The 27,301-nt window shown below is 43.1% G+C and overlaps 1 protein-coding gene across 1 annotated transcript; it reads right to left on the bottom strand.

Moving 5' to 3' along the window:
* Positions 1 to 718: 718 nt before the first annotated feature.
* On the bottom strand, positions 719 to 16,636 carry HS1BP3 (HCLS1 binding protein 3). Its single transcript, XM_031957115.1, has 7 exons — positions 16,599 to 16,636; positions 15,538 to 16,230; positions 13,460 to 13,609; positions 12,889 to 13,054; positions 5,935 to 6,142; positions 5,028 to 5,247; positions 719 to 1,393 (listed from the first exon to the last, which is right to left on the bottom strand). Exons 1-7 carry the CDS (start codon positions 16,634 to 16,636, stop codon positions 1,132 to 1,134), a joined length of 1,737 nt encoding a protein of 578 aa, XP_031812975.1. The 3' UTR covers positions 719 to 1,131.
* Positions 16,637 to 27,301: the final 10,665 nt, after the last annotated feature.

Here is a 27,301-nt window from a genome sequence, read left to right as displayed (position 1 = left end):
CAGGGCTCCCCCCCCAAGGGGCACCCACCCCTCCTCGGGAGCTCGGTCCCACAAAGTTGAAGGAAGGCTGTGAGCGGCTGGGGAGACCCCAGGCAGGTGCCAGGAAGCAGCCCCTCATTGACCGGGAGCCTGGGTCTTCCCTCTAAGCCGGCTCCAGAGAACAGAAGCAGGGGCGGCAGAGGGGGCTCCCAGGGGTCCACTGAGCACTTCCCTAGAGCTTGAGCTGCTGGGGAGAATGAGCCGCCCGGGAAGGTGGGCCTGGGTCCCCAGCATTTGGGAGCCCCCCTCCCTTGCCAAGGATGACCCGGCCCTGAGTGTGACCCTCTCTAGACCTCACACATGGGGGGAAGGACAGCTGGAAGGCCGGGGGCCCCTCCCGGGACCGGGCTTAACCCCCGCTCCCAGACCCCCCTTCCCCCATTTACATGGTGTGCTTACAGGCTCCCCCCCCTGGAAGAGGGCCCGCATACAAGAGGCGCTTAATTTGTGTTTCTGGAAAGAAGAGAGAGGAGGGCTGCTGGGAGGCAAGCAGCCCAAAGGGAAGCCCAAGAGCAGGGGGGGCCGGGAGCCTGGTTCTTGGCTGCCCGGCTCTGGCACCTCCTCCTGGAATGAAGGAAATCAAGGGCATCTCTGCCCCCAGAGTATTTCCTGCCCAAAAAGGACAGCCCGCCGGCTCCGGGAAGAATCTGGGCTTGTTGGGCGGTTCCCTGGTGAGAGGCCTCTTTCTCTCCAAAACAAGGCCCGAGTGGGGACAGCGGGGGCCGGGCGGCACCGGCGGCGCTGGCTGCTCACACAATTGATTCTCTTCAGCCTCCGCTGTCCCCGCTTGACCCCAATGACTCAGGGAGTGGCTACAAGACGTGGGGAGAGACACCGACTTTAGCAACCAAGGGAAGGCCCGAGGAAGGCTGGGACCTCTACAACCAGCTATCCCCAGAGGGAAGAGGGCCCCCAGAGGGGAAGACACTGACCCCAGAGCCCAGGGTCACTTCCCCATCCTACAAATCAGTGCCCGGGATTTCAAGGTCACAAGGAAGTGAGGCAAGTGCAGAACAAAAATGAAGGCTGGACCAGGGCAAAAGAGAGGGCAGTGACAAGGGCAGGTGGGAGGATGGCAACAGGGAGAGGGGCTCAGTGTGAGTCTGCTTGTAGGTTTTTGGCCACAAAGGGCCCAAAGCAGGGATGGGAAGGTGATCCCCAAGAGAAGCAAGGAAAAAGCAAAGGAGCACCTGGCTGCCCTGGGTGAATCCCAGGCACCGGACCCAGAGGATCCAGGGGTCCCGAAAGAACCAGCCGATGTGACTGCTCAGCCCCGGCCAGGAATATCTGAAGGACTGTGGAAAATGGAGGAGGTATCAAGGTACCAATGATCTGGCAAAAGGCAAGGATGGTCCTATCAACAAAGGAAGGAGAAAAAGTCAGGGGACTAAAGATCAGGGACCAAGGCTGTGATTCTTGAGATTTTAGGACGTTTCATGAAAGAAGGCAAAAAAAAGTGCGGATCCCAAGGATGGCATCCTACAGACTGGGAAAGGCCCCCCGGGAGCTGTTTGCTCCGGTGATGGAGCGGCTACAAGGGAAGGTCAAGGGAGTGCTCCACAGATGGTCAACAGAGATTTCTGCAAAGTAATTTGATAAAGGTCTTGTGCTGTTCTTGTGAAAAGGACAGAGGTAAAGACCTCAGGGGTGAAATGGAAAAGAGTGCAAAAACTCACTGGAGTCGGTAATTACTTAAAAGTTAGAATTGGGCAAATGGAATCTACTGATCCCAGGAGACATCAAGAAATAATAAAACAAAATCAAGTGAATAAAAAAAGAAAAACAAGAAAATGTGAACTATTTCATTGGAAAAAACAACTGACCTGGAAAACAGATTGAGCAGAAAGAAAAATTTAATAACTATTGGATTACCTGAAAACCATGACCAAAAAAAGGTCTATATCATATTTCAAGAAACAAGAGAGGAAAATTGGCCAGTATCTCAGATCCAGAGGATAAAATAGAAAGAGAAATAATCCACTATCGACCCCAAAATACAAACTTCCAGGAATATTATGACCAAATTCAAGCTCACATGTCAAGGAGAAAATAAAACAAGCAACCAGAAAGAAACAATTCAAAAATTGCGGCGCCACAGTCAGGATCACACAAGATTTAGCAGCTTCTACTTTAAAATGCAGAGGGCTTGACATGGGATATTCCAGAAAGTAAAAGAGCTCCGATTACGACCAGGAATCACCTATTCAGTATAATCCTTCAGGGGAAAAAATGGATATTTACTAAAATAGAGACTTTCAAGAATTCCTGATGAAAAGAGTAGAGCTGAATACAAAATCCGGCATTCAAATATATCTCAAGAGAAGCATTAAAAAAAGAAAACCGGAAAGAAAAATCATAAGAGATTCAATAAGGTTAACTCATTTAACATTCTTACATAGCAACTTTGTAACTCCTAGCAACTATAATTATTAGAGCAATTAAGAGTTTATATGGACAGAAAGCACGGATACCTCAAAACTAAATGAATAGGTAAGAAAGAGGTACGCATGGGGAGAAGGGGCAAGGGAGAGGTAGAAAGGAGATAATTTTCACACAAAAAAGGTGGTGGAGGTGACAGGCAAAGCTTGAACTTCAATTTCATGGAATTGATTCAAAGAGGGAAGACTATATATCTATATATAATATAGAAATCAATCTTATCAAATAGACAGAAGGGGAGAGGGTGGGGAGAAGGAAAAGGATTGTAAAAAGAAGAGTGTATTTAAAGGAAGCAGTGGTCAGAAGCAAATCAGTTTCAAGGAGGGAAAGGATAAAAAAAGGAGTAAAAAAAGATAAACAAGAAAATAAAATGGAGGGAAATACACAGTATTCACTAGCATGAATGTGAATGGGATGAGTTCACCCATAAAAGGAAGCAGAGAATAGAATGGATTACAAACTTGAATAAAACAATATATTGTTTATAAGACACACACTTGAAAAAGAAAGACGCAAGTGCTGGAGCAGAATAAGTATCAGCTGAAGTAAAAAAGGTAGGGATAGGCAAAGGGAAATGAGCAGAACCAGAAGAACATTGTACCCACTAATAAAAACACTATGATAATCAACTATGATGGACTTTGTTCTTCTCAGCAAGAGATGATTTAAGATTATTCCAAAAGACTCATGATAAAAAAAATGCAACTTACCTCCAAAGAAAAAAACTGATGATGGAGTCTAAATGCCACTCAAAGCAAACTGTTGTGACATTTCTTATATTGTTTTTTTTTGTTTGTTTGTTTCTTTGGTCAGTTTCTTTTCTCACAACTTGACTAATATAGAAATGTTTGACATGACTGCACATATATGACCTATATCAAATTGTTTACTATCTTAGGAGGGGAGAAAAGAGGGAGGTTGGGAGAATATTTAACTTCAAAATTTTTAAGTAAGTGTTAGTATTTATCTTTACAAGTAATTAGAAATAATATATTATTTTAAAAAGACAGAGCAATTGGGTAATGATGGTCAACTGTGAAAGACTTGGATGCTCTGGGAATTACAGTGATATAAGATGGTTCTGAAAGATTCTGTTATTCATGGACAGAGGACTGATGAACCCTGAGTGCAAACAAGTATAATCGTTGTGCCTTTTTTGCCTTTTTTTTGGAGATGTGGCTAATATCGAAATATGTTTTCTATATTTCACATGTGTCATTGACATCGTTTTGTGGTCTCCTCAATAGGTGGGAAATGAGGTGGAAACTTGGAACTCAAAATGTAAAGAATGCTAAAAGAATATATATATATATATATATATATATATATATATATATTAAGAAGAGGGTATTGAGGAGGAGTGAAAGTGTGCAAAACTGCAGAGAGGTCAAGAAGGAAGAGGATGGAGAAAAGGCCGTGAGATCCGGCCACTAAGAAGCCCCTGGTGACCTTCATTTAAGGAGTGAAGGAACTGGGGGTGCTTAGCCTTGCAAAGAGAAGCAAGGTTCCTGGGAGCATCTGAAGGGCTGCCATGCGAAGAAGGGCTAAGCACCAGAGGGCAGGAACCCCGGGGAGTTCCAGAGAGCTGCAGAGGCAGATTTAGGCTGGAGGCCAGGAATAATCCTTACAAGGAGAACTGTCCCAGTGTGGAAAGGGGCTCCTCTGAGAGTGATGGGTTTCCTCTCAGTGCCAAGTGACTCCTTGTTGGATTGGGCTGGGAGCCTTGGAGCGCCCCTTACAGTGCTCTGATCCTAGGTTCCTGATCTTATGTGCTCTGAATACAGTCAACACTTAATAATGGCTCAGTCAATTGAACCGGCATTGGACAAGTTTTTAAAGCTCCTCACTTAGGGCAGGGGCTCTAGGATCCCCATTCTCTAGATGAGAAGAATGAGACTGAAAGGGTTTGGGGCTGGCAAGGGTTGCAGAAGGTAAGTTTCTGAAGGGCAGGGGCTGATTTTCCCCCCATCCCCCTTCCCCCTGTTCCAAGAACCTAAGCACAGGGCCCAGCACACAGAAGGAAATAACTCATGTCAGCGAGGGGGCTCAGAATTAAACAGGCGGTTCAAATGTCCAAATGGCAGTTCAAATCCTGCCTCAGCCACTTACTAGGTGTATGACCCTGGGCAAGTCACTTAACCTGTGCCTCAGTTTCTACATTTAAAAAATGAGGGGGTTGGAGTCAGCCTTTAAGTCCCCTCCAGCTCCACCCTGAGGCTCCTGGAGGAATCAGCTACTCCCCTCCCCCCTCATTTGACAGATGAGAATTGCTGGGGAGCACCAAGGCCGGGAGTGGGAGCCTGTCCCGTCCTATGCCCCAGCCAGGCTGGCTCCTCAGCAGAGAGGAGCCAGAGACAGAGGAGGGAGACCCTCCTCCCCCCGCCCTTCCTTCTGCTGTGCATGCAGAGCCCAGGGAGGGGCCTTCCTGAGACAGCGTGCCCAAGTGCTCAGACTCAGAAACCCCTGGCTGGAGCCAGGCAGGAGTAAAACGTCAGGGCCATTACTGAACCAAGACCCAGGATTCCCAACAGGAGGGGATGAGGACCTACCGCATGATGCCCAGGGGGTCCAGCACCTCTTCCTCTTCCTCTTCCTCCTCCTCCTCTGCCCCCTGGTGGCTCAGACCGTCAGGCAGGGGAGCCCCGCTCCCTGTCTTGTCTGGCTCCTGGAAGAAGTCAAGCCCGTCCCCCGGGTCCCCATCAGTCTCTTCCTTCTCCTGCTCCTGCAGCCGCCGCCCAATTAAATCACTTGCCCCAGAGGGCTTGGTTCCTGTAGCATGAGACACACAAGGAAGGGGAGGAGGAAGTCATCGGGGGGAGGGCATGAGCCTGGGCATTGGCCGCACTTCTGCAAGGGAACGGCCAAGACCTTTTTCTTTGTGGGCTTCCTCAGTTTCCCCACCTGTAAAACCAGGGGAATGGAGCAGATGCCTCCCCTTCTCTTTCTAAATCTGGGGTCCTAGAATTTGGGAAACTCAGAGCGGCACTTTGCCCAAAGGCAAACTTCCCGGGGGTGGGATGGCACAAAGCTGGCAATTAAGCTGCAAAGAACCTTAGTCACCTTTCAGGAGCATCGGGTTCGATACTCGGCTCTGTCTCACTGGGACGCTTCTGGTAATGACTGTCTTGTCCCTGGCCTGCCGCTCCCTGTTCTCTGTCCCAGCTCTCTCAGCTTTAACCTTCTCTGTTCTAGGTTCTCGGGTCCCTTCCAGGTCTAACCTTCTACTTCCATATTCTAAGAGCTTTCCAGACCTGATATTGCCTGTTCTAAGCTCCCTGCCAACTTAGACATTCAGACTTTCCCTGTTCTAGGAGCCCTCCCACCTATGACAGTCCCTGTTCTAGGGACCTTCCCCTCTCTGACAACCTAGAAAGCAATCCAAATCCAGCCGAGACCCCAGCGCCCCATGCCTGTGTGGACATGGACGTGCCCGAGCCCGGAGCCCTGGTCACTCACCCAAGAACTCCAGCAGCTCGGGGCTGCTCACCAGCTCCCCATCCTTGGCGATCTGACGCATGATGTCATTGAACACGGCTCTGCGCTCTCGGATGTCGGACTCCCCGACAAACAGGATCTTCCTGGGGAGCAGGGGGAGGGCAGCCTGCGGGTAGCGGCTCATCAGCTTCTGGTAGAACTCTTCGATCTCACTGTATTTCTTGGAAACCTGGGATGAGATGGACATGCATGAGGCAGCCCCAGGGGAGAGGCGTGTCCAGTGTGCGGGTGGGGGAGAAGAGCCCAGCCCCAGCCCCCAGTGGCATCCCAGACCGCTTGTAGTGATTTCTGTGGGCACCGAGGCCAGGGCCAGGGCAAGCCAAGCTGACTTGGGATGGAGCTTTGGGGACCAGAGTCAGACTCGTCCTTCCCAGGACCTGCACCACTCTTGGGAATCCTGTCTCTGCTTGAAGACCTCTAGGGAGGGGGCTCTCCCCAGCCCATCCACTGTCACCAAGACAATAAGCATTTATTAAGCACCAAACTCCGCCCAGGCTGAAACTGCCCTCTTTGTAGTCTCTCACTGCCCCCTGGTCCTGACTTGAAAGGGCATAAAGATCTAATCTTCCCCCAGTGATGAAGATGTGGCTCTGGAAAGGGGCCATTTATTATTATTTTTAAATGGTAGCCTTTAAAAAAAAAACATTATTTTTTTCCTCCAAATTACATGTCAAAACGGTTGTACATTTATTTGTGAAAATATTGAGTTCCAGATTTTCTTCCAACCTCCCCAAACCTTGAGAAGACAATCTGTTATGATTACACATTTAAAATAATGCAGATTTACATGTTGTAGGGAAAAAAACCCCACAGGCCAAAAACCAAAATCAAAACAAGAAGAACAAAGAAAAGCTTAAAAATACGCTTTACGTTTCACTCAGACGCCATCGATTCTTCCTCTGAAGGTGACTCATTTCATCACAAATCCTTTGGAAATGTCCTGGTTCTGGGACAGAAAAAATCCGCATCCAGACAACTACAGAGATTGGATCCAAATCAAAACCTACTATTTTCACCTTTTTTCCTTGTGTTTTTTCCATTTTGTTCTGATTTTTTAATATGGAAAAATGTTTAAAATGATTGTACATGTACACATTGTACACACTGAGTGTACAAAAAAATTTGGAACTCAACATTTAAAAAAAGGAAAATAAAACACTTTTTTGACATGTAATTTGGGGGGGGGAATTAATACTTTTTTTTTTCTTTTTAGGAACTCTTCATTCTTTTTTTTGAATCATTTTTTATTTTTATTTTTTTAATAAAGTATACTTTTAAAAATGTTATCATTGAAAAAATAATGAATGTTGAAAACTATCTTTACATGTAATTGGAAGAATAAAATCTTATTGAAATTAAAAAAATATTTAGGGGGAAGCATTTGATGTAGGGAGATTTAGATTGAAAATTAAAAAGAGGAATTGTCTTGGATAACTGCATTGTTGAAAAAAGCTGTCACTCACAGTTGATCATCCTGCAATGTTATTACCAACTATAATGTTCTCCTGGTTCTGCTCACTTCACTTTGCATCAGTTCAACTTTTTCCAGGTTTTTCTGAGTGTATTTTGTTCATCATTTCTCACAGTGCAACAGTATTTCATCACAATTATATACCACAACTTATTCAGCCATTCCCTGATTGATGAATATCCCCTCAATTTCTAATTCTCTGACATGACAAAAAGGGGTGCTATGAATATTTTTGCACACATTGGCCCGTTTCTTTTTATCTTTTGGGGATACAGATCTAGCATGGTTTAGTTGGGTCAAAGGATACAGTCCTTTTAACACAGTTCTAAAATCGCTCCCCAGAATGACAGGATCTATTCAATTTCACCAACAATGGATGTGTCTCAATTTTTTCCCACATCCCCCCCAATATTTGTCATTTTCCTTTTCTGTCCTATTAGCTAATGGACGTGGGATGGCATCTCTGAGTTGTTTTAATTTGCATTTTTCTAATCAACAGTGACCTAGAACACTTTGTCAAATGACTGTAGTTTTGATTACTATGAAAACTATCTGCTCATATAATTTGACCATTAATAAATGGATATTAATAAACTATGGAATAGTTATATTTTTAATAAAATTTGACTGTTTCTATAGATGAGAATTAAACCTTTATCAAAAAAACTTGCTATAAATTCTTTTTTCAGTTATCTCTTCTCCAACCTATTTCCCCCATTGATCCTACTTTTTCTCTCTTCTTTCACTTTGTCCATTCTCAAAAGTGTTTTGCTTCCATCCATCGTCCCTTCAAACACCCCCCTCCTTCTCTTATTTTCTTTCCCTCCTACCGTAGGGTTAGATAGATTTCTTTAATCAATTAAACGTTTATGTTATTCCCTTTTCGAGCCAGTTCCAATGGGAGTCAGATTCAGGTGATTCCTTCTGTCTTTCCCATTTTCCCTGCCACCTTAAAAGCTCTTCTGTACCATTTTATGTGAAATAATTCACTCCATTCTACTGCTCTCTTCCCCCTTTCCCAGTGAATCATCTCTTCTACCCCCAATTTATTTTTTTTTTTCGGATTTCATCCCATCTAGTCAACTTACAGCCATGCTTCTTCTGCCTATGCACACTCCTAACTGTCCCAATGATGATAAAGTTCTCAGGAGTTACAAGTTTCATCTTCCTACGTAGGAATGTAAACAGTTTAACCTTATTGAATCTCTATTTGCTACTTACTTTTTTTTTTTAAATATTCTAATGATTTATGGCTACTTTTCTTTCTTTTTTTTTATTTAATAGCCTTTTATTTACAGGATATATTGCTATTTACTTTTTAATGCTTCTTTTGATGTTTATATCTGAAAGTCAAATTTTCTATTCTGTTCTAGTCTTTTTATCAATCCTTTATTTTGTTGAATATCCGCCCCCCTCCCCCCCGAAGAATTATACTCAGTTTTACTGGGTACATTATTCATAGTCATATTTCTAGTTCTTTAGCCCTCTAGAATATCATATTCCAAGCCCTTCAATCCTTTAATGTAGAAGCTGCTAAATCTTATCTTATTCTGACTATGGTTCCACAATATTCTGATGGCTTGCAATATTTTCACCTTGTTATAATATTCTTGGGAATATTCATTTTGGGATCTCTTTAGAAGGTGAATAGTGGGTTCTTTCAATCTTTATTTTGCCCTATGCTTCTGGAAAAATCAGAAAAGCTAGAAATCCTCAATAATTTCTTGGAAGATGCAGAAAAGAGCTTTTCCATCTCTTTTCATTTGACCATTTAGGGTCTTCTCTTCGGTGAAATTTGGTGTCTCTTTTACCATTTGGTCTATTCTGATTTTTAAGGTGTATTTTCTTCAGTACTTTTTTGTGTCTCCTTTACCAAGCTGTTATCCTTCTTTTCATGATTATCTTCATCTTGGGTGGAGGTGGCACTGGGTCAAATTTCAGGGTTTTTATGCAGCTATTTTCAGAGCTATTAGTGGGAGACTGTAAATTTTCAGTTCTTCAAAAATGGTTTGCTCTAAGGAGAAGTGTGTTGGAGTTGGCAGAAATTAGACACAGAATAACATTTATACCATATACCAAAATAAAGTCAAAATTGGCATATGATTTAGACAGAAAGTATACCATAAACAAATCAGGAGATCAAGGGATAGTTTGTCTCTCAAATCTATAGAGATTGGAAGAATTTATGACGAGACAGAGTATTAGGAGATGCAAAATGGAAAATTTGGTTATATTAAGTTAAAAAGCTTTTGCCCAAACAAAATTAGTACAGTCAAAAATTAGAAAGAAAGCAGAAGTTTAGGACACAATTTTTAAAGCAAATATCTCTGATAAAGGCCTTATTTTTCAAACATATAGGGAAATGGATCAAAATTTGTAAGAATACAAGTTATCCCCCAATTGATAGTCAATAGAGAGGAATGGCGATTTTCAGATAAAATAATTAAAGCTATCCATAGTCACAAAAATGTTCTATTGATTAGAAAAATGTAAATGAACAATTCTGATCAGATGGAATAATAGGACAGAAAAGAAAAATGATAAACGTTGGAGGGATGTGGGAAAATCGAGGAATTAATGCACCGCTGGTGGAGCTGTGAACTGTTTTAAGCATTCTGGGGATAGACTTGGAACTGAGGCCAAAGGGCTACAAAACTGTGCAAACGTGCCCTTTGATCGAACAATACCACTGCTACAACTATATCCCAAAGAGGGTTTTTAAAATGGGAAAAGGACATATTTGTAAATACAAACATATACATACATACAAAAGCACACCTATACATACATACGTTAATAGCAGTTCTTTTAGTGGTGGCAAAAAAAAAATTGGAAATTGAGAGGATGTTCATTAATTGGGGGACAGGTTGTGGTATATTCTTGTGCTGTAAGAAATGATCAGCAGGCCGATTTTGGAAAAGTCGGGGAAGTATTACCCACACCGATACAGAGTGACAAGAACAGATCCAGGAGAACATCGGATCTCTTAAGAGCAACATTGTATCCTATAAGAGTAACATTGTATCTGTGAGAACAACATTGTAACTTGTAGAAACAACACTGTATCTTGTAAGAGTGACACTGTATCTGTGAGAACAACATTGTAACTTATAGAAACAACACTGTATCTTGTAAGAGTGACACTGTATCTGTGAGAACAACATTGTAACTTATAGAAACAACACTGTATCTTGTAAGAGTGACACTGTATCTGTGAGAGCAACATTGTAGGCTCAACTGTGAATGATTTAACTATTCTCAGCAGCACAATGATCTAAGACAAGTCCTAAGGATTCCTGATGAAAAATGAGTTTTTACTTCCAGAGGAAGAACTGATGATGGCGTCTGAGTGCAGATCAATGGATGCACTTTATTCTTTGTGTCTTTGACCTGTTTGCTTTCACAACATGACTAATATAGAAATTTTTTTGCATGACCGCACATGTATAATCTATGTCAAATTGCTTACTATTTTAGGAAGAGGGAAAGGAAAGAGGCAGAAAACTGGAAACTCAACATTAAAAAAAAATTAATGTTAAAGGGACAGCTGGGTGGTGTAGTAGATAGAGCACCAGCCCTGAAGTCAGAAGGACCTGAGTTCAAATCTGGTTTCAGACACTTAACACTTCCTGGCTGTGTGATCCTGGGCAAGTCACTTAAGCCCAACTGCCTCAGGGGAAAAGTTAATGTTAAAATTGTTTTTTACATGCAATCGGGGAAAAAACTAGACAAAAATTTTAAACACAGAGAGCTATGCTGAGTCTACACCCTCTGACGAGTCTCTCCAGATAATGCTTTGCTCTCCCCTCCCCACCCCTCCACCCCTTGGGCCCACACAACCCTGACAAGAAAGGCTCCAGATGACGCAGATCCCCAACCACAGCGATACAGGGCGAACGCGCAGAACTGAGGAAATGCGGAAAGCTGGGCTCTTGTTCGGGCTGCAGAGCTTTGAAGCCGAGAGGTTTCGAGGGAGTTGTTTTGTCCATCTTCCCTCCCATGAAGCCACTGGGGCAGGCAGCGTGGGGCCAGGGAAGAAGCCCTGGGGTTACAGTCTGAAGAAGCCCCGACTCTACTTTGGACTCTTCCCCTCTCTAGATCTCAATGTCTTCTGTAGAAATTGTAAAATTTCTCTACAATGAGGTACACTGTACTTCTGTACAGAGGCGATGTAAAATGGGATCAGATGTCAAAGGCCCTCCCCATTCTAATCAACTCTATAGTCCTGATTAATTCCCCTGGACCTCAGTGTTCCTACATGTAAAGTGGGCTAGTAATAACTTTCCTGCTTCTTTCTTGGATTCACAGGATCAGAGCTAAAAGGAACCTCGGAGTCCTCTCATCTAAAAACTGAGGCCCTTTGCCTGTCTGAAGGTTTGAAGGCCGTAAGTGGCTATGGGAGAATTCGCACTCACGCTCCCTGGCTCCGGCGGCTTTCTTTTAGCCGCCGTTCCTGGAAGGGCTGTGGAGAGGGCTCAGTCAGAGAAGGGGTGGGACTGACGAAACGGGAGGCCCCAGAACTGGGTTTATGAGTTTTCCTAAGGCTAATAATGTTCAGAACGAATCCAGTCAGTGTGAACCGAGCAGGGCTAGCCTGGGAGAGCCAGGGTTCAAGATCTACTTTCTGACTCTTCCTAGCTGGAGGACCTTAGGGGAATCCAGCCTGAGGCTCCCTTCTGTAAAATGGGAGTGTTGGTCTTCCCGGGGGAGGCAGCCCGCGGGGTAACCATGGCCAGCAGCACCAGTGCCGAGGGATGGGGAGGCTGAGCTCCGGGCTGGTTCCCATGAGCCAGTGGGTGGCTATTTCGTCCCGGAGCCTGCCATGTCTGGCCTCTGGAGGACGTGGGGATGCCCACCCGCCACTCTAGTTCCTCCTGCCAGTCACTGCCCGGCTCCAACCCTAGCCGGCACGGAGGTGCCCCAGAGGTGCTGACCAGAGACCTCGGAGACGGCCCGCCAATCTCCGGGGAGCCCGAGCACTGTGGGGGACCCAGAGCCCAAGTGGCGCTTCTGAAACCTGCTGCTGTTGGAGCCTCCCCACTGCCCAGCTAGAAGTCCGTGAAATGCTGGGGCAAAGGGATCCAGGCAACATGTCCCCCCCTCCCCCCAAGACAGATATCTTGTAGAACAGCTCGGCTCCTCCTGGTCGGTCAGAGCCTCCATGCTTCAGTTCTTTCTCTGGATTCCCAGAATCGAACACAGAGCTCGGCACACAGCAGGCGCCTAATTGATGCTTGCAAGCTGAATGACCAGATGAATGGGGGACCCACACCCCCACCTCTCCCCTGAACTAGTCTCAGGACTGACTGGGAGGGGTCCCAGAAGGCTCCTGGGGTCCCGGAGCGAGCCCCTTGCCCCCACACAAAGGGCACCCTCCAGCTTCTGCCTGAAGTCTCCGAGAACACCCCCGCCCCCCCCAGCCAGGCCCCCACCGAGGCTCTCACCATGAACTGCACGACGTCGTCCGGCCTGTGCTTGGGCGACTTGAAGGCGGGCAGCCGGGTCACCACCACGACCTGGTACTCCACGTGGCCCGACATCATCTTGCCACGGACCTCCTGGTACGTGGGCACCGACAGGTCCAAGCCCGTGTGGGCGTTCTGGACCTGCCTGCGGGGAGGAAGGAAAGGGCCGGGTCAGAGGCAGGAGGGGCAGCAGGGGGTCAGGAAGGGCGCTGCTCCCTCCCTGCCAGTCACTCTCACCACATAGGCGCTCACTGGGGACCAGCCGGTGGGGAGGCGGAGACAAGGGGGCCAAGCCTCGCCCTGATGGAGCTCTGCAGACAGAGGGGGGAGGGAGCTCTCTGTCCTGAACCCTGCCTCCTCTACGGGGCCCAGGCAGGTGGTACTACCTCCCTCAAGCTGACTTTGCAGCCTCGGTGATGGAGGCTGGGAGAGGCCAAGGGAGACCCAGGATCCCGGAGCTGGTGGCTGTGTGAGGAGGATTCGGACTCCAAGTGGGCCTCCTGACGGGAGGGTCAGGGAGAGCTCGGAGCTCACACAGCCACCCGACTACCTTTGTGCCTTCCAAATAGTGGAGGCCGTCCTCCCCGCTCCAGTGCCTCCCGGCCTCAGGAAGGAACAGAAGGACGACACTCCTGAGAGGTCCCGAGGTGCTCTGGCAGACGGGACCCAGAGACACCTCCTTGATTTTCCCAAAGTTTTTCTTTAGATTTGTTTTTGTGGGGGGTTTTTTTTTTGGGGTTTTTTAAGAGGTTTTTTTCCCCAGTAAATTTTTAAATTTAGGAGAGGGGGTTTCTTTTTTTGAAATTTTTCATTGGGGGTTTTTTTTTTTTCCTTGGGGTTTTCTTTTGAAATTTTGGAAAGAATTTTGTGAAATTTTTTTAAATTTTTTTCTTTTTTAGGGGTTTGTGGTTTTTTTTTTAAAGGGGGGTTTTGGCTTTTGTTTTGGCCCCTTTTTGTAATTTTCGTTTGGTTTTGAAAATTTTCCCAGATTTTAAAAAAGTGTTTTTTTTTTGGGGTTTTGGTTAGGGTGTTTTGGGCCAATGAAGGGGGAAATTAGGGGGTGTTTTTTGGGGTTTTTTTTTGGTTTTGTTTTCGTGTTATTTTAATTTAACAAAATTTAGATGGCAAACAAGGTTGGGTTTTTTGTGGAATTTTGTTTAGATGTTTGAGGGAGGGGTTTTTGGATGGGGTTTTGGGTTTTGGTTGGCTGGTTTTTTTGGAAATTTTTGTTTTTGTTTTTTTTTTTAAATTTTTTTTAGTTTTTTTTGGGATTTAAAGTTTTAAATAATAAGATAGGGAATTTTTTAAGAATAGGGGGGGTTTAATTAAAGGATTTTTGGTTTCGGGTTTTTGGGGGTTTTTGTTTTTTTGGGGTTTTTTTGGGTTTTTATTTTCTTTTAAAATGGGGGGAGGAAATTTTTTTTTTCTTTTCTTTTTTCTTTCTTTTGGAAGAAAAGAAGGGGGGAAAAGGGTGGTCTTTTGGGGAGGGGGAGGGGGAAGTGCGTTTTGAGGGGAGTCTGGGGGGAGGGGGGAGGGGCGGATTTTCCCGGGGGGAGGGAGGGAGGTTTTGGGATTTAGGGATTTTTTTGGGAAAGGGTGGGGGGGGGGTTGAAGTGGGGGTGGGGATTTTGTTGGGGTGGGTTTTGGGGTTTGGGGTTTGGGGGGGTTTGGGAGGTTGGGGAAAGGGAATTGTTTTTCTTGCTTGGGAAAAGGGTTTTGGGGCAGAGTTAGGGATAGGGGGTGTAGTTTGGGTTGGGGTTTTTTTTTTGTTTTTTCTTTTTTTTCTTTTTTTCTTTTTTCTTTCTTTTCCCCCCTTTTGTGGGAGGGGCGGTGGGGAGGATGGAGGTTTTGGGATGGGGGGAGAAGGGGGATGGTTTTTTCGGCAGGAAAAAGTGGTTTTGGTTTGGGGGAGTTTCGGGGGAGGGGGGAGTGAGAGGGGCAAGAGGGGAAAAGGGGAGGGTGTTTTTTAAATGGTTTCCAAGCTGGTGTATTTCTCGTTTTTTTTTTTAAAACAAAAAAATTAGATGGAATTTTTAAAAGTTTGAGGGGAAATTAGGGGTTTTGGGGAGGGGGGTTGGAGGGGGAGGGGGGGTGGAGAGGGGAGGGGGAAAGGTTGAAAGAAAGGGGGAGAAAAGGGGGAAGAGAGGAGGAAGAAGAGGGAGAAGAGAGGGAAGGGGAGAAGGAAGAGGGGAAGGGAAAGGAGGAGAAGAGAAGATAGAAAAAGGAGGGGGAAGAAGAGAAGGGAAGAGAAGAGAGAGGGAATGGAGGGAGAAGATGGAAACACAAAGAGTGAAAAAGCAATTGGCAGAGGGATGCCTGTGGAGGAAAAAGGGGAAATATTTCCGATTCCCGGGGGAGGGGATGGGGGATGGAAAGGGAGGGAGGAACCAGATCGAGGACTTCCAGAGTCCAGCAGACAAGGGTTGGGAACCCAGTTCATGGGGACGGTCAGTGCAAAGGCTTGGAGGTGGGAGATACTTGTGTAATCAACCGATAGAAAGGCAATTTGGCTGAATCCCGGGGCTGTTTGGCCTTCCTTTCAAAAAGGACCAATGCATCATGGGGTGATGTCTTGAATTGTGGGTGAATTGGACTGAAGGAGGCGGGGCGTCAGCCTCTCTCCTCCACAAGTCCAGCGGCAGGACAGAAGCCCCGGGAAGGTGCCAGTTACACTGAAAGAGCTTAGAGTCTGTTGCCTGCAGGAGGTCTCCCCCTTCAGCCGCCTTCATGGTCACTGGAACAAAGCGTTTTCGCTGCACCCCCAACTCAGCAGCAGTCTGAGATGTCGGTTGCCCCCAGTCTGGCTGGCGGGTTGGCCTGGACGCCCTGCAGTCCCGTCCTGGAGAGTACCCGCTGTGTGAGAAGTCTGCACTCGGCATCTGGGGCCCGCCTGTGAATGCAGAGGACCTAGCATTCGATTCCAGAGCCAGCAGGCTTGTGGAGGCCCCGGCTCTGCACTTTGGCAGCTGAGGGGAGGCAAGCAGCAGGGCCTGGCTCCCCGGAGCCCCTAAGAGGTGCTGGGTGACTGGGGACTGACAGGCCAGGGCTGGGGCACTGAGGGCCATGGATAGCCCCAGACTGAGGAATACTGAGGGGGCAGAAAGCACCAGAATTCCACAGAGTGTGGAGGTCACAAACTGGGAAGGCAGAAGAATGGAGGTGCCGGCAATGGAACTGTTGGAGCTAGGGAGGGGAAGGGCGGAGTTCTGGGGCAGCGCCAGGCCAGCCTTCTCAGGACCTTGCCTCCATCTCCCTCGATTGTCGGGAACGGCATCTTTGGGCGGAATCTGGCAGTCCGTGACTGACCACAAAGATGGCTCCCTGGGGGAAGGAGAAGGGAGTAGACAAGCAGGTGCCCCCAGTTAGCTGGAACCCTCTTGTCTCCAAAGGAGCCAGGGTTACCCTCCTGGCTCCTGGAAAATCTAGGTTCTAGCAAGTTTGGAGTAAGCTAATCTTGGAATTGAGAAAAGAAGTCAAGCAAAGGAAGCCAAACAAAACAAAGTACTTTCAGTCTTTTATTTATTGTTAGCCCACAATCCTGCTTTTCTCTGGAGATTTACAACAACGTTTTATGGAGAAAAGCATTGTGTTTAATTAACTTAAAAGTGTTAAGATAGTTGAAGAAGGAAAATTGCATCTTCAGAGCTATATATGATTCCTCACTGAGGATCCAACCAGCTTTTCGTTACCTCAGACGCTCAAAACATCCTGGATTCCAGATCATCATGTTGAGCTTTCACCTGGATCATCCCCTCTTTTGAAGATTCCCCTCACTTGTAGTCCCTGCGAATCCACCAGCCTCTATGTCAGATATAAGGACAGAAACTGAGCTTTGGCTTCTCCATCTGGGTTTGCGTTCCCGCAGAAGCCCACCTCCCTTGTGTGCTTGTCCACTGAAAGGCTACAGGGACTCCCACTTGAGTATCCATTCGTAATAAACTGCCTTGATTTGTAATTCACTGAAGGCTTGTTTGCCTTTTCAGTCCACGATTCACAATCTCCTCAGTCCAGTCTTCTTAAGGTTATGATGATCCCCGGGTATTCATGAAGAAATTTACAAACACATTTGAACAGGATTAAAAGACCCATAATTAAATAGACACAAGTTAGGGCCAGAGCAAAGGCTGCCCGTTCTTCTTGTCTTTTTTCTTTCATGTTTGCTCCAAGCATATACATCTAGAATTCATCATTTAGGAGTGAAAACTCGTGGTCTCGAAGACAGAAACTGTAGATGTTTCAGACACTGCCTGATAGATAGTTAACCTGTTGCCACCTGTCCCTTTTTTTCTTTATTTTCTCTGGAGAGTTCCTCAAAAATCAACTGCCTTATAAAAAAGAGGCAAGACTTCAGTTTCCCTATCCAAGTACTTATCTAACAACAACAACAGAATAAGAATGGTAAGAATAATTGGATTTTATGTAGCATTAAGTATATGGCAAGCACTAGTCTAAGTACTTCGCAAATATTTTCTCGTTTAATTTGGTGTTAGTTTCTTTTATTTCCAAATTGGGAAGATGTTTGTAACTTCCCAGGATCATATGACCAAAGCCCCGTCTGAGGTTTTAATATAAACCTCATCGAGGCAGTTTCTGGCCTCAGAGAACTTACATTCTAATAAGGAATTCAAAACATAAAAAAGGTCTTAGAAGGAGTGGAGAGAATGACCAACGTGAGCCAAACAGTTATGAAGAAAGGGAAAAAAATCTAGAGAGTTAGGTTTGTTGATGAAGAAACTTGACTTCTATAGAAATGGTCCCACAGGTCACAAATAACAGAAGAAGGATGTGAACCTAGGGATTCTCATTATAAACAACACTTTATACCTTCTCGCCGTGCTTTTATTATGAGCTACCTCAGACAACCTTCTTTTAATAATTTTATAAAACAGAAAAATGATATTCATATTTGTTGCTTCAGACAGGATCATGAAACTACTAAGTTTCAGAGTTGGAATTAGTACATAGTGCTTCCAATTTCAAGAATCTTTGCATTGAATATTTCTTCATAAAAAAAATTGTTATTGTTGGATTGGATCTATTCTTCCCTTCTGCAACTACAATCCATCCTCTTAACTTGTGCGTATTCAATAGTTTTTTTTTTGTGTGTGTGTGTGTGGGTGTGGGTGAGAGAGAGACAGAGACAGACAGAGACAGACAGAGGCAGAGAGACAGAGACAGAGAGAGAGAGATTGGAAGAGGAAGCTTTGAAAACATAAATTTGATAAGTTGTATGGACAGATGAGAATATAAAATATTTTAACAATGTTGTCTTTATGCAGGAAGTCATAATCAGTGACTAAACTAAAGAAATGAATACGAGAAAAGATTCTTTTTAGTTAAAATCCAGAACAAAGCTTGAAAATCCAGGCCAGATTAAAAACAAACAAACAAAAAAACCCCAACACTCAAGATGTCCTCAGCTGTTCTTATCTCCCTCCTCCAAGGATATTGTTTAAATTTCACATCTCTCTATTCTTGGTAACCTGCAAACGTTTCTCAAGTGGCTCCCAACTGTATTTTTAAAAAATTATTTTAACTCATAACCATGATTAATTAGTAATTTTTGATAGGCATATCATCACCAATCAATAAAAATAGCGGCGATATTTTCTACATGGAACAAATTTCAAGCCTTTGGTGACGCTCTTGAGATTCCATGAAGTCAACACTACTTGTCTTATTACTGAAATGAGAATCTGATCATCACATCTCAGGGAAGAGAGAATCTTGAATCTCTAACTTTATGTCTGCAGTTCTTGAGTAGACAGCATCTGCAACAAGTATAAAACTTTCTAAATGTTCACTTTTCCTTTTTTTTCTTGAAACAAAGATTACTGTATTTCCTGGAGGTATGATTTTGCTTTCTGAGCCCCAAATGGCTGGCTACAACCTTTCCCCTGCTTTGGTCCCCGCCCTTTGAAAGAGATTAGTATTGGACTAAAATCTTTATCCAATACTGCTCATTGGCTATGTATCCTCTCTGAAAGGGCTGATTATTGGGGCCCAATTTCTACTTAAGAGAGACATATTCTTGGATTGGAAAGTTGTTAAAGGACAGGTCAATTCTCTGAAAGCCTCCACAGCTGTGGATCATAGCATGTGAAGGAGTTACCCGGCAGCCTTTGCTGACACAGCTGTTGCAGCTTGGGAATGATATAAATTGGAGGCAGAGGGAGGAGGAGAGGGGTCAGACAAGGTAACGGCCTCTCAGGAGAGAGGTCAGAGAACAGCAACTGCCTGTCAAGTCTCCTCGTATCATCCTCTCACGAGAGGACATCCATTCTGGGTTTGATCTCCGGCAGCCACTGTCAGGTGGCTCCCGTGTATTCCAGCAGCTCTCGCGTGTAGTCCAACAAATGGCATCTGAATATGGGGCAAGAATTACAAGAAGAACCAGAGTTGTTCATTAGAAGGATCCTTCCAGAATTAAAGAAGAAGAGTCCCGGTAAGAATTTTTTATTTGGGATATTAATTGGGCCAACACATCAAAGGGCAGAGCCAGCAGACTAGTTAGAGACTTAAATGCTTGTCCTGACCACAATCCTCTTCTCTGTTTGAGAATTTGCCTCCGTGATATTTCACAAGATCAACACCTGCTACGACCATCCAGAAGTGACAGTGACACTTGTATTCCTCAGTGTGCAGACCATGCTGGGGGAGAGGGGGAAGATAACAGCAAAAAAACAAAACCAAACAAAAAACCTGGGGAATTGTTAAGGGATGGGTAAATTTCCCAAGAGCCTCCCTAGCTGGGGATCATAGCATCTGAAGAAATTGCAAGACAGCCTTTGCTGACACAGGTGTTGGGGACTGGGAATGAGATAAATTGGAGGCAGAGAGATCAGGAGGGAGGTGACGGCCTCTGTCAGAGAATAGCAACTGTCTCAGTCTCCTTGTTTCACGCCCTCACAAGAGGAGCTCCATTTTGCGTTGGATCTTCAGCAGCCACTGTCAGGTGGCTCCCATGTATTCCAATAGAAAGTCACTTCTTAGTGAGGGACACCCTAAGTAGTTTCCAATAAACGTGTGGTTTTCCTTTCAGTTAATCTCTGAAATTATTCACTTCCAGTTAGGAGATTGAATGAATGGACGAGATTCTCCCTTGTTTCTCCTGGAACCATAATTACAATTTCTCCAAAATTTTAGATATGAGATGATTCCAATTTTCCTGAGATCACAGAGTGATGGAATGAAACCAGCACATGGGAGTGGAATCGTAAAGGTAAGCTTTTTTATTCCTATCAGACTTCCCTGCTTTGGTTTGTATGGAACAGAGAGATCAGGTGTGTGTTTAACATTTGGGATGGAGATTGTTAAATTGTGCAATTATTGCTGTTGTGGATGTTTGGGAACTTTCTCTGTGAGATGATGATGCTTTAACTTTGAAATCCCTTATTCTGTTGGAATTGCTCTGGCAGACTGTTCTCTGACTGCCTGTTTTTAGGAAATCTCCAAGATATAGACGCCCATCTTGGGCCTGACAGTCTCCAGCCCTGTAACCCCAGTTTCTTACTTGCTATCTCGGCATCCTCAAAGGACACTGCAGTTTTGAGATCAAGCCTCTAAAGTTCGGGGTTTGCCTGCCTTCATGGTCTAACTGTGCATATTCTGCTCAGAAATCCTTTCTGGATCCCGGTAGCAGTTCCTGGTCTATCAGAGGGGCCAGGTAGAGCTACTTCGGGGCCCCACTCTTTCCCTCCTTTTGAATCCCTGACAGACTTGGGGGTGCCCTCCCCCTCTTTTTCCTGGGGCTGTCTTGAGCACCGCTACTCCCTATATAAGCAGAAGCTGAGTTAAGTGCACAAATGACTGCAGACCCCCAACCCAGTGAGTCATCCATCTCAAACTGGATTCTCTGTCTGAGAGGAGGGCCTTTGTACTGCTGATAACTCCGGGGTTGTCAGGAAGAGACTTGCCTTTGCCCTAAATCCTTGCATTTTCTGGTTTCATTTTGATTTATTTGCTTCACATTAGATTGACCTAAATTATGGTATTGAGACCTCCCAGGTATCCAGGGGGAGGTAATTCAATAATTCAAATATTCAGGAGGAGAGTGTGTAATGTTGCACCTCAGTTTCCCTAGATTGTCATCTTTGTTAATTTATCTTTGTATGTCTGCCAAATGCCAATCTGTTCTGTGATAACTGTTTCCAAGAGAGTTGGTGGAAGCAATTTTTATGGTATGGACTTATTGCAATCAGTGATATTATCCTGTTGTCACTATGTCTGCCCTGTATAATTACATTAGGAACCAGAATGATTCAACAGTTCCTATTGAAATATTGCATACAGAAGATGCTATTAAAGTGGTGATTCTTCAGAGAAAAGGCTGGAATGTATTAGGGAGGGATGATCTTGATGGTGAACTTGATAAACAGTGTGTAGATATGTTAACTGATTTTGAACAGTGTGTAAGTTCATAGAAATATGATAAAAATCAGTTACATATTCTAGGGGGAAATTGTGTGGAAGAGAGATAAGGAATATGTGACTTCTCTTTCTGTATTTTATTTTCTTTATTTTTGTGTTTCCCTCATAACCTGTATAATATGTGCAGGCCCATATTTACTTGAGCCTTGGCCAGCTAGAAACATATTTACTTAACCTGAGCTGATGACGTTTCTCAGCATTTGACATTTATCGATATTTAGTCTATTAGCTTGACCACTGTCTATCGGAAGCCTGGTGGCCTGATTTTCTGTTTCTTAGAAATCGGAAGATTTGGGGGAAATGGAAACCTTCCATTCCAATCTCTCCAGATAGCAACAACCAATTAGATGCCTCCCCCTCCCCTTCTCAATGCTCTCTTACTTGTGATGTCATCTCTTGTATAAGAGCTGTGTATCTTTACTACTTCTTTAGCCCTCCTACCATGAGCTTTCTGTTTCCCTTATCTTGTGACAGAAGGGCTCATCCTCTGGAGGTTTTAATAAGTCATCTTTCTGCTTTCTACTGAGTGATCTGAGTAGTTATTTTGGGTAAGGGTCTTCTACATCCCTCACAGGTTGGTGCCTTGTAGTCTTTTGGAGTAGGGTTATTTTCCTCTAAAATCTCTTCTCTTGTGTGATGCTACTTTAAATTTGACAAACTCAAATTGTATCCAAAGTAAATGAGACAGAATTATAGAAATCCGCCTGTGTCATATGAGCAGTGATTACTGACTCATAGAATGACTTCCAGATTCCTGGGAGGAAGCCCAGTGATAAGTTTTCTTTTGAACTTTATTAATGCTTTAAGGGGATTTTGTTTTGTTGGCTCCGGTCTATATCAAAGATAGACTCGATTAAGGTTAAAGTGAACATTGCCAACAGACTCTGGTATAGTCTGAGGTTAAATTAGACCATGAGCAAGTAAAAGAGTAAGCCCATCTCTGAAAGTGCATTGACATTTTACTGAAAAGTTTTGTGGCCGGTACCATCTATAAATTATTAATCTTTCCTCCATTACACATAGTCTAAGAATACGATGGATAAGTTAATTTGACATTAGAAAGGTGTAGGTCATTACACTTGGATAAATTGATCTATTTACAGGTTTATCTTTAAAAGAAAGACAGCTCCCCCAAGAAATTGATGGTTCATTTAGAGACATCATTTTTTTTTTTTTTTTTTTGAAGAAACTGTTTGCTATGATCTCTTCTATTTTTGCTATTGTTATTTTTTCTGATGTGTATATTGAGGGGGTCTAAATTCCAATAGTACTGTTGAACTTGGAGGTTTTAAACTCTCATAAAAGATTGTGACACTCAGGAAGGATGTGATTCCATTGTGTTGTTTTTTTTTTTTTTTTTTTTTTGACATCCAACATAACTCTCTCCAACAAAAAACAACCTTCCTCCCTGGATTTCTCATATCCCTTTATAATTTAATGAACCTGACTTCTCCCTGTGTCTTCTTATTTGGTTAAAATGGAGGAAGAGGGGGAAGAGAGGGAGAGAGGAGGAGGAGGAATCTGCTGCCCGCAGCAGCGGTCACCTATGAGGGAGGTGGGGTCTCTCACCATCAGGCCCTTGATCTGTTCCATATGGTCAGAACTCATAACTTGAGCCTCAATATCCATTTTCCTATTGTGCCTTTTCTGCTGGATTTGTGTATATATAAAAAATTACAAAAAGCAGTAACAACATAAGGGTCCATAGGACTCTGTTCATAATCTAATTCAGCAGCATTCAGAGTCTATTTGTCACTTTATTCTCTCTTCCCGATTTCCTGTGTGTAGTATTTATAGGCATAGCCAAAGGCTACCTGGTGCTTCTCCTGCAAATGCACCATCCACAAGTCCAGCACATTCAGTTCCAGCAAATTATCAAGAAGCTCCCCTGAGACTAGAGCCACTTACACCATCTTGGTGTTGGGGAGCACCTGTGTCACTGTTTACTCGAATAAGTCCTTTTTCTCATTTTCTCTCTTTAATTTTGATAAACATTATCAATGGTCGATGCCCACCACTTTTGGAATGTACGTTACCCAGCCATCAGTCCATTTGTGCTTATTAGCTCTGATTCCCAAATCTTCCATTTCTATTATTCATTCTGGCAAAAAGAAAAGGTCTGAAGACTCTTTTCCCTCGATGTCCCACTGCCCACCATTTTATTTCCACCTTTACAAAAGACTACAAAATCAGCCACTAAAACTAGCTGATGAGAACAGGTTACCAAATATTAGAATTGTGTAGCTTATTAACTAGAAGGGGTTTTAATGATGACAATTATCGTCATTTTGAGCCTTTGAATAGAACTTTAAAACTGGAAAGACTTTATATATACTTTGCATTGCCTTTTATTCTAAACCTCCTGATTTCCCTTCCTTTAGGACATTTTGTACTCTCATTCCTGAAATCTTTGTTGTTTTCTCACAAAACTTCCAATTTCTTTTCGTTTTATTTTGATAGTATATTATTTTTTCAATTACATGAAATGATGGATTTCTACTTTCATTGTTAGATTTTAGCACATGTGCAGCTTATATCACATTGCCCATCATTTAAACAAGAGGAAGGAGAAAGGAAGACAATTTTGGACCTCAACATTTTGTAAAAAGAAATGCTAAAAAATAAAATCCTATTTTAAAAAAATAAATGCAACTCAACAAGTGTTCAGTAAGTATCTGGGGGAAAAAAACAGGATCTCTTTTTGAAGTACTTATATTCTACCAGTAGGAAACTATATATTTGTAGATAAGTATAAATCAGACTCAGTAGATTCAACGGGGGATTACATAATATCTGCCCATAGATATTTGAAAGGTCACCAAGAAGAGCAATGACACTTCTTTGATTTGGCAAAGAGGCAGAATAAAATGCCAGAAGCTGAAGGTACATAGTACCTAAATTGGGATTGAGGTGAAGTACCTTTGTAACAAAAATCGACAGAATGCCTTGGGATAGATCCGTGTTTTAGAATATCTAGAAGATCTAGAAGAGTGCTCAGAGACCTTTCAGTTCTATATAATTTTTAAAGATGATAAAATAGATCCAGGGATGTTAGTGAATTTGATGAAAGCAAAGGGAGAATTCAAAGAATATTAAATTTGAGCCCAGTTCTTCTGATATCAAGATAAGTGTTCATCCCATTTTAAAATGCAAGTTTCAAGTCAGATTCTAAGCTGAATGATTCATATAACTTCGTATAAGCATATTAGTAATCTCCCAATTGATAAATGGCTGAAGATATGAACAGGCAGTTTTTTTATGAAAAAGTAGGAGTTACTTACGGCCATGTTAAAAATGTTATAAATCATAACTGATTAGAAAATTTCAAATAAAAAGAAAACTTTAATGTAGTCCTCAGAACTACCAGATTAGCTAAAATGTTAGAAGGTGAAAAGGAAAATATTGAAGGAGATGTTGAAAAATTAGGATACTAATGTACCTTTTGTGGATGTCTGAAGAGATCCAACTATTTTGGGAACAATCTGAAATTATGCACAGAGAGTTACAAAAGTGTCTATAACTTCCTGGGTTATTTGTACCTTCTGAATCCAATTCTCCTGAACAACAAGAGAACTGTTCGGTTCTGCACACATATATTGTATCTAGGATATATTGTGACATATTTAACATATATAGGACTGCTTGCCATCTGGGAGAGGGGGTGGAGGGAGGGAGGGGAAAAATCGGAACAGAAGTGAGTGCAAGGGATAATGTTGTAAAAAATTACCCTGGCATAGGTTCTATCAATAAAAAGTTATTATAATTAAAAAAAGTGTATATAACCTTTTATCCAGCAATACCATTGTTATGTTTGTTTTCTAAGGTGGTCAAGGGAAAAAGAAAAGGAACCCCTCTGCTCCAAAATATTTATAGCAACTCTCTTTGTTGTGGCTAAGAATTGTAAAGTAAGTGGATGCCCACGAATTTGGGAATATCTCAACAAGTTGTAGTATATGATTCTGATGTAAGTGTAGTGGTTGTGTTGACCATGAGAGAGAGGGAAAATTAGAGTTATTCCTATTTACTCTAAGTAATATCTCTAGGCAACACATCAGATTATGAATAGCATATTAGGCCTGTTGGTAGCAGTAGCATCCATTAAGCCTTCATTAGTAGGGCCCTTATTGTTAGGTGGTCACATTGTTGACTAATTCTGGGGAGCTGGTGACTGTAAAGGGTGCTTAAAGGGTAACAAAATATCTATGGCTAATGTTTATGTAGGAAATGTTAGTTTTTAATATCCAGACGATTGTTGAATGAATGGTCATCTATTTTTACTTTTACTATTTAGCTGAAGAGCAAACATGGTGTAGTGTACAGAAAACCTATGGCATTATATGTTTGAAGCATCTCCTTTTTTTTTTTATTCCTTGCCTGAATCAGATACACTTTTTTTTTTTTTTTTTTAATAGTAACTTTTTATTGACAGAATCCATGCCTGGGTAATTTTTTTTTTTTTTTAACAGCATTATCCCTTGCATTCACTTCTGTTCCGATTTTTTCCCTCCCACCCTCCACCCCCTCCTCTAGATGGCAAGCAGTCCTATATATGTTGAATATGTCCTAGTATATCCTAGATACAATGTATGTGTGCAGATCCAAACAGTTTTCTTGTTGCACAGGGAGAATTGGATTCAGAAGGTAGAAGTAACCCGGGAAGAAAAACAAAAATGCAAACAGTTTACATTCATTTCCCAGTGTGTTTTTTTTTTTTTTTTTTTTTTCCCCTTTGGGTGTAGCTGCTTCTGTCCATCATTGATCAATTGAAACTGAGTTAGGTCTCTTTGTCAAAGAAATCCGCTTCCATCAAATTACATCTTCATACAGTATCGTTGTTGACGTATATAATGATCTCTTGGTTCTGCTCATTTCACTTAGCATCAGTTCATGTAATTCTCTCCAAGCTTCTCTGTATTCATCTTGCTGGTCATTTCTTACAGAACAATAATATTTCATAACATTCATATACCACAATTTACCCAACCATTCTCCAATTCATGGGCAGCCACTACAAACAGGGCTGCCACAAACATTTTGCCACAAACAGGTCCCTTTCCCTTCTTTAGTATCTCCTTGGGGTATAAGCCCAGTAGAACCACTTCTGGGTCAAAGGGTATGCACAGTTTGATAACTTTTTGGGCATAATTCCATATTGCTCTCCAGAATGGTTGGATTCGTTCACAGCTCCACCAACAATGTATCAGTGTCCCAGTTTTCCCACATCCCCTCCAACACTCATCATTATTTTTTCCTGTCATCTTAGCCAATCTGCCAGGTGTGTAGTGGTATCTCAGAGTTGTCTTAATTTGCATTTCTCTGATTAATAATGATTTGGAACACTCTTTCATATGAGTGGTAATGATTTTAATTTCATCATCTGAAAATTGTCTGTTCATTCAGATACTTTCTATGACTCAAAGGCAACCTCTTTGTTGAGTCTGCTGAGATGAGTGACTTCCATCTTTAGCATGCTGATCTAACAGGTCACCTCACTCGATATTTAACAATAAGTGATTTTGATTAATTTTCTTCTTGAGCGTTCAAAAGTCCAAGGAGCTGCTTTGTAAACAAAGGTGTCTCGCTATTCTCCACTTGGATATCCAGGAGCTTTTATTTAATCTTCTCATTTCTATAATTGATAAATGGTCAAAGGTATGAACAGTTTTCAGATGATGAAATTAAAGCCATCTAAAGTTATATGGAAAAAAAAACTTGTAAATCACTATTGATTAGAGAAACGCAAATTAAAACACCTCTGAGGTACCATCTCGCACCTTTCCAGACTGGCTAAGATGACAGGAAAAGATAACGATTTGGAGTTGGAGGGGATGTGGGAAAACTGGGAAACTAATGCATTATTGGTGGAATTGTGAAATAATTCAACCATTCTGGAGAGCAATTTGGAACTATGCCCAAAGGACTATACAACTGTGCACACCCTTTGATCCAGCAGTGCCATTAC

Source organism: Sarcophilus harrisii, chromosome 2, assembly GCF_902635505.1.
Source record: "Sarcophilus harrisii chromosome 2, mSarHar1.11, whole genome shotgun sequence".
Taxonomy (NCBI): Eukaryota; Metazoa; Chordata; class Mammalia; order Dasyuromorphia; family Dasyuridae; genus Sarcophilus; species Sarcophilus harrisii.
The sequence above is the reverse complement of the archived record's forward strand: the minus strand, read 5'-3'. Positions and strand labels throughout refer to the sequence as shown.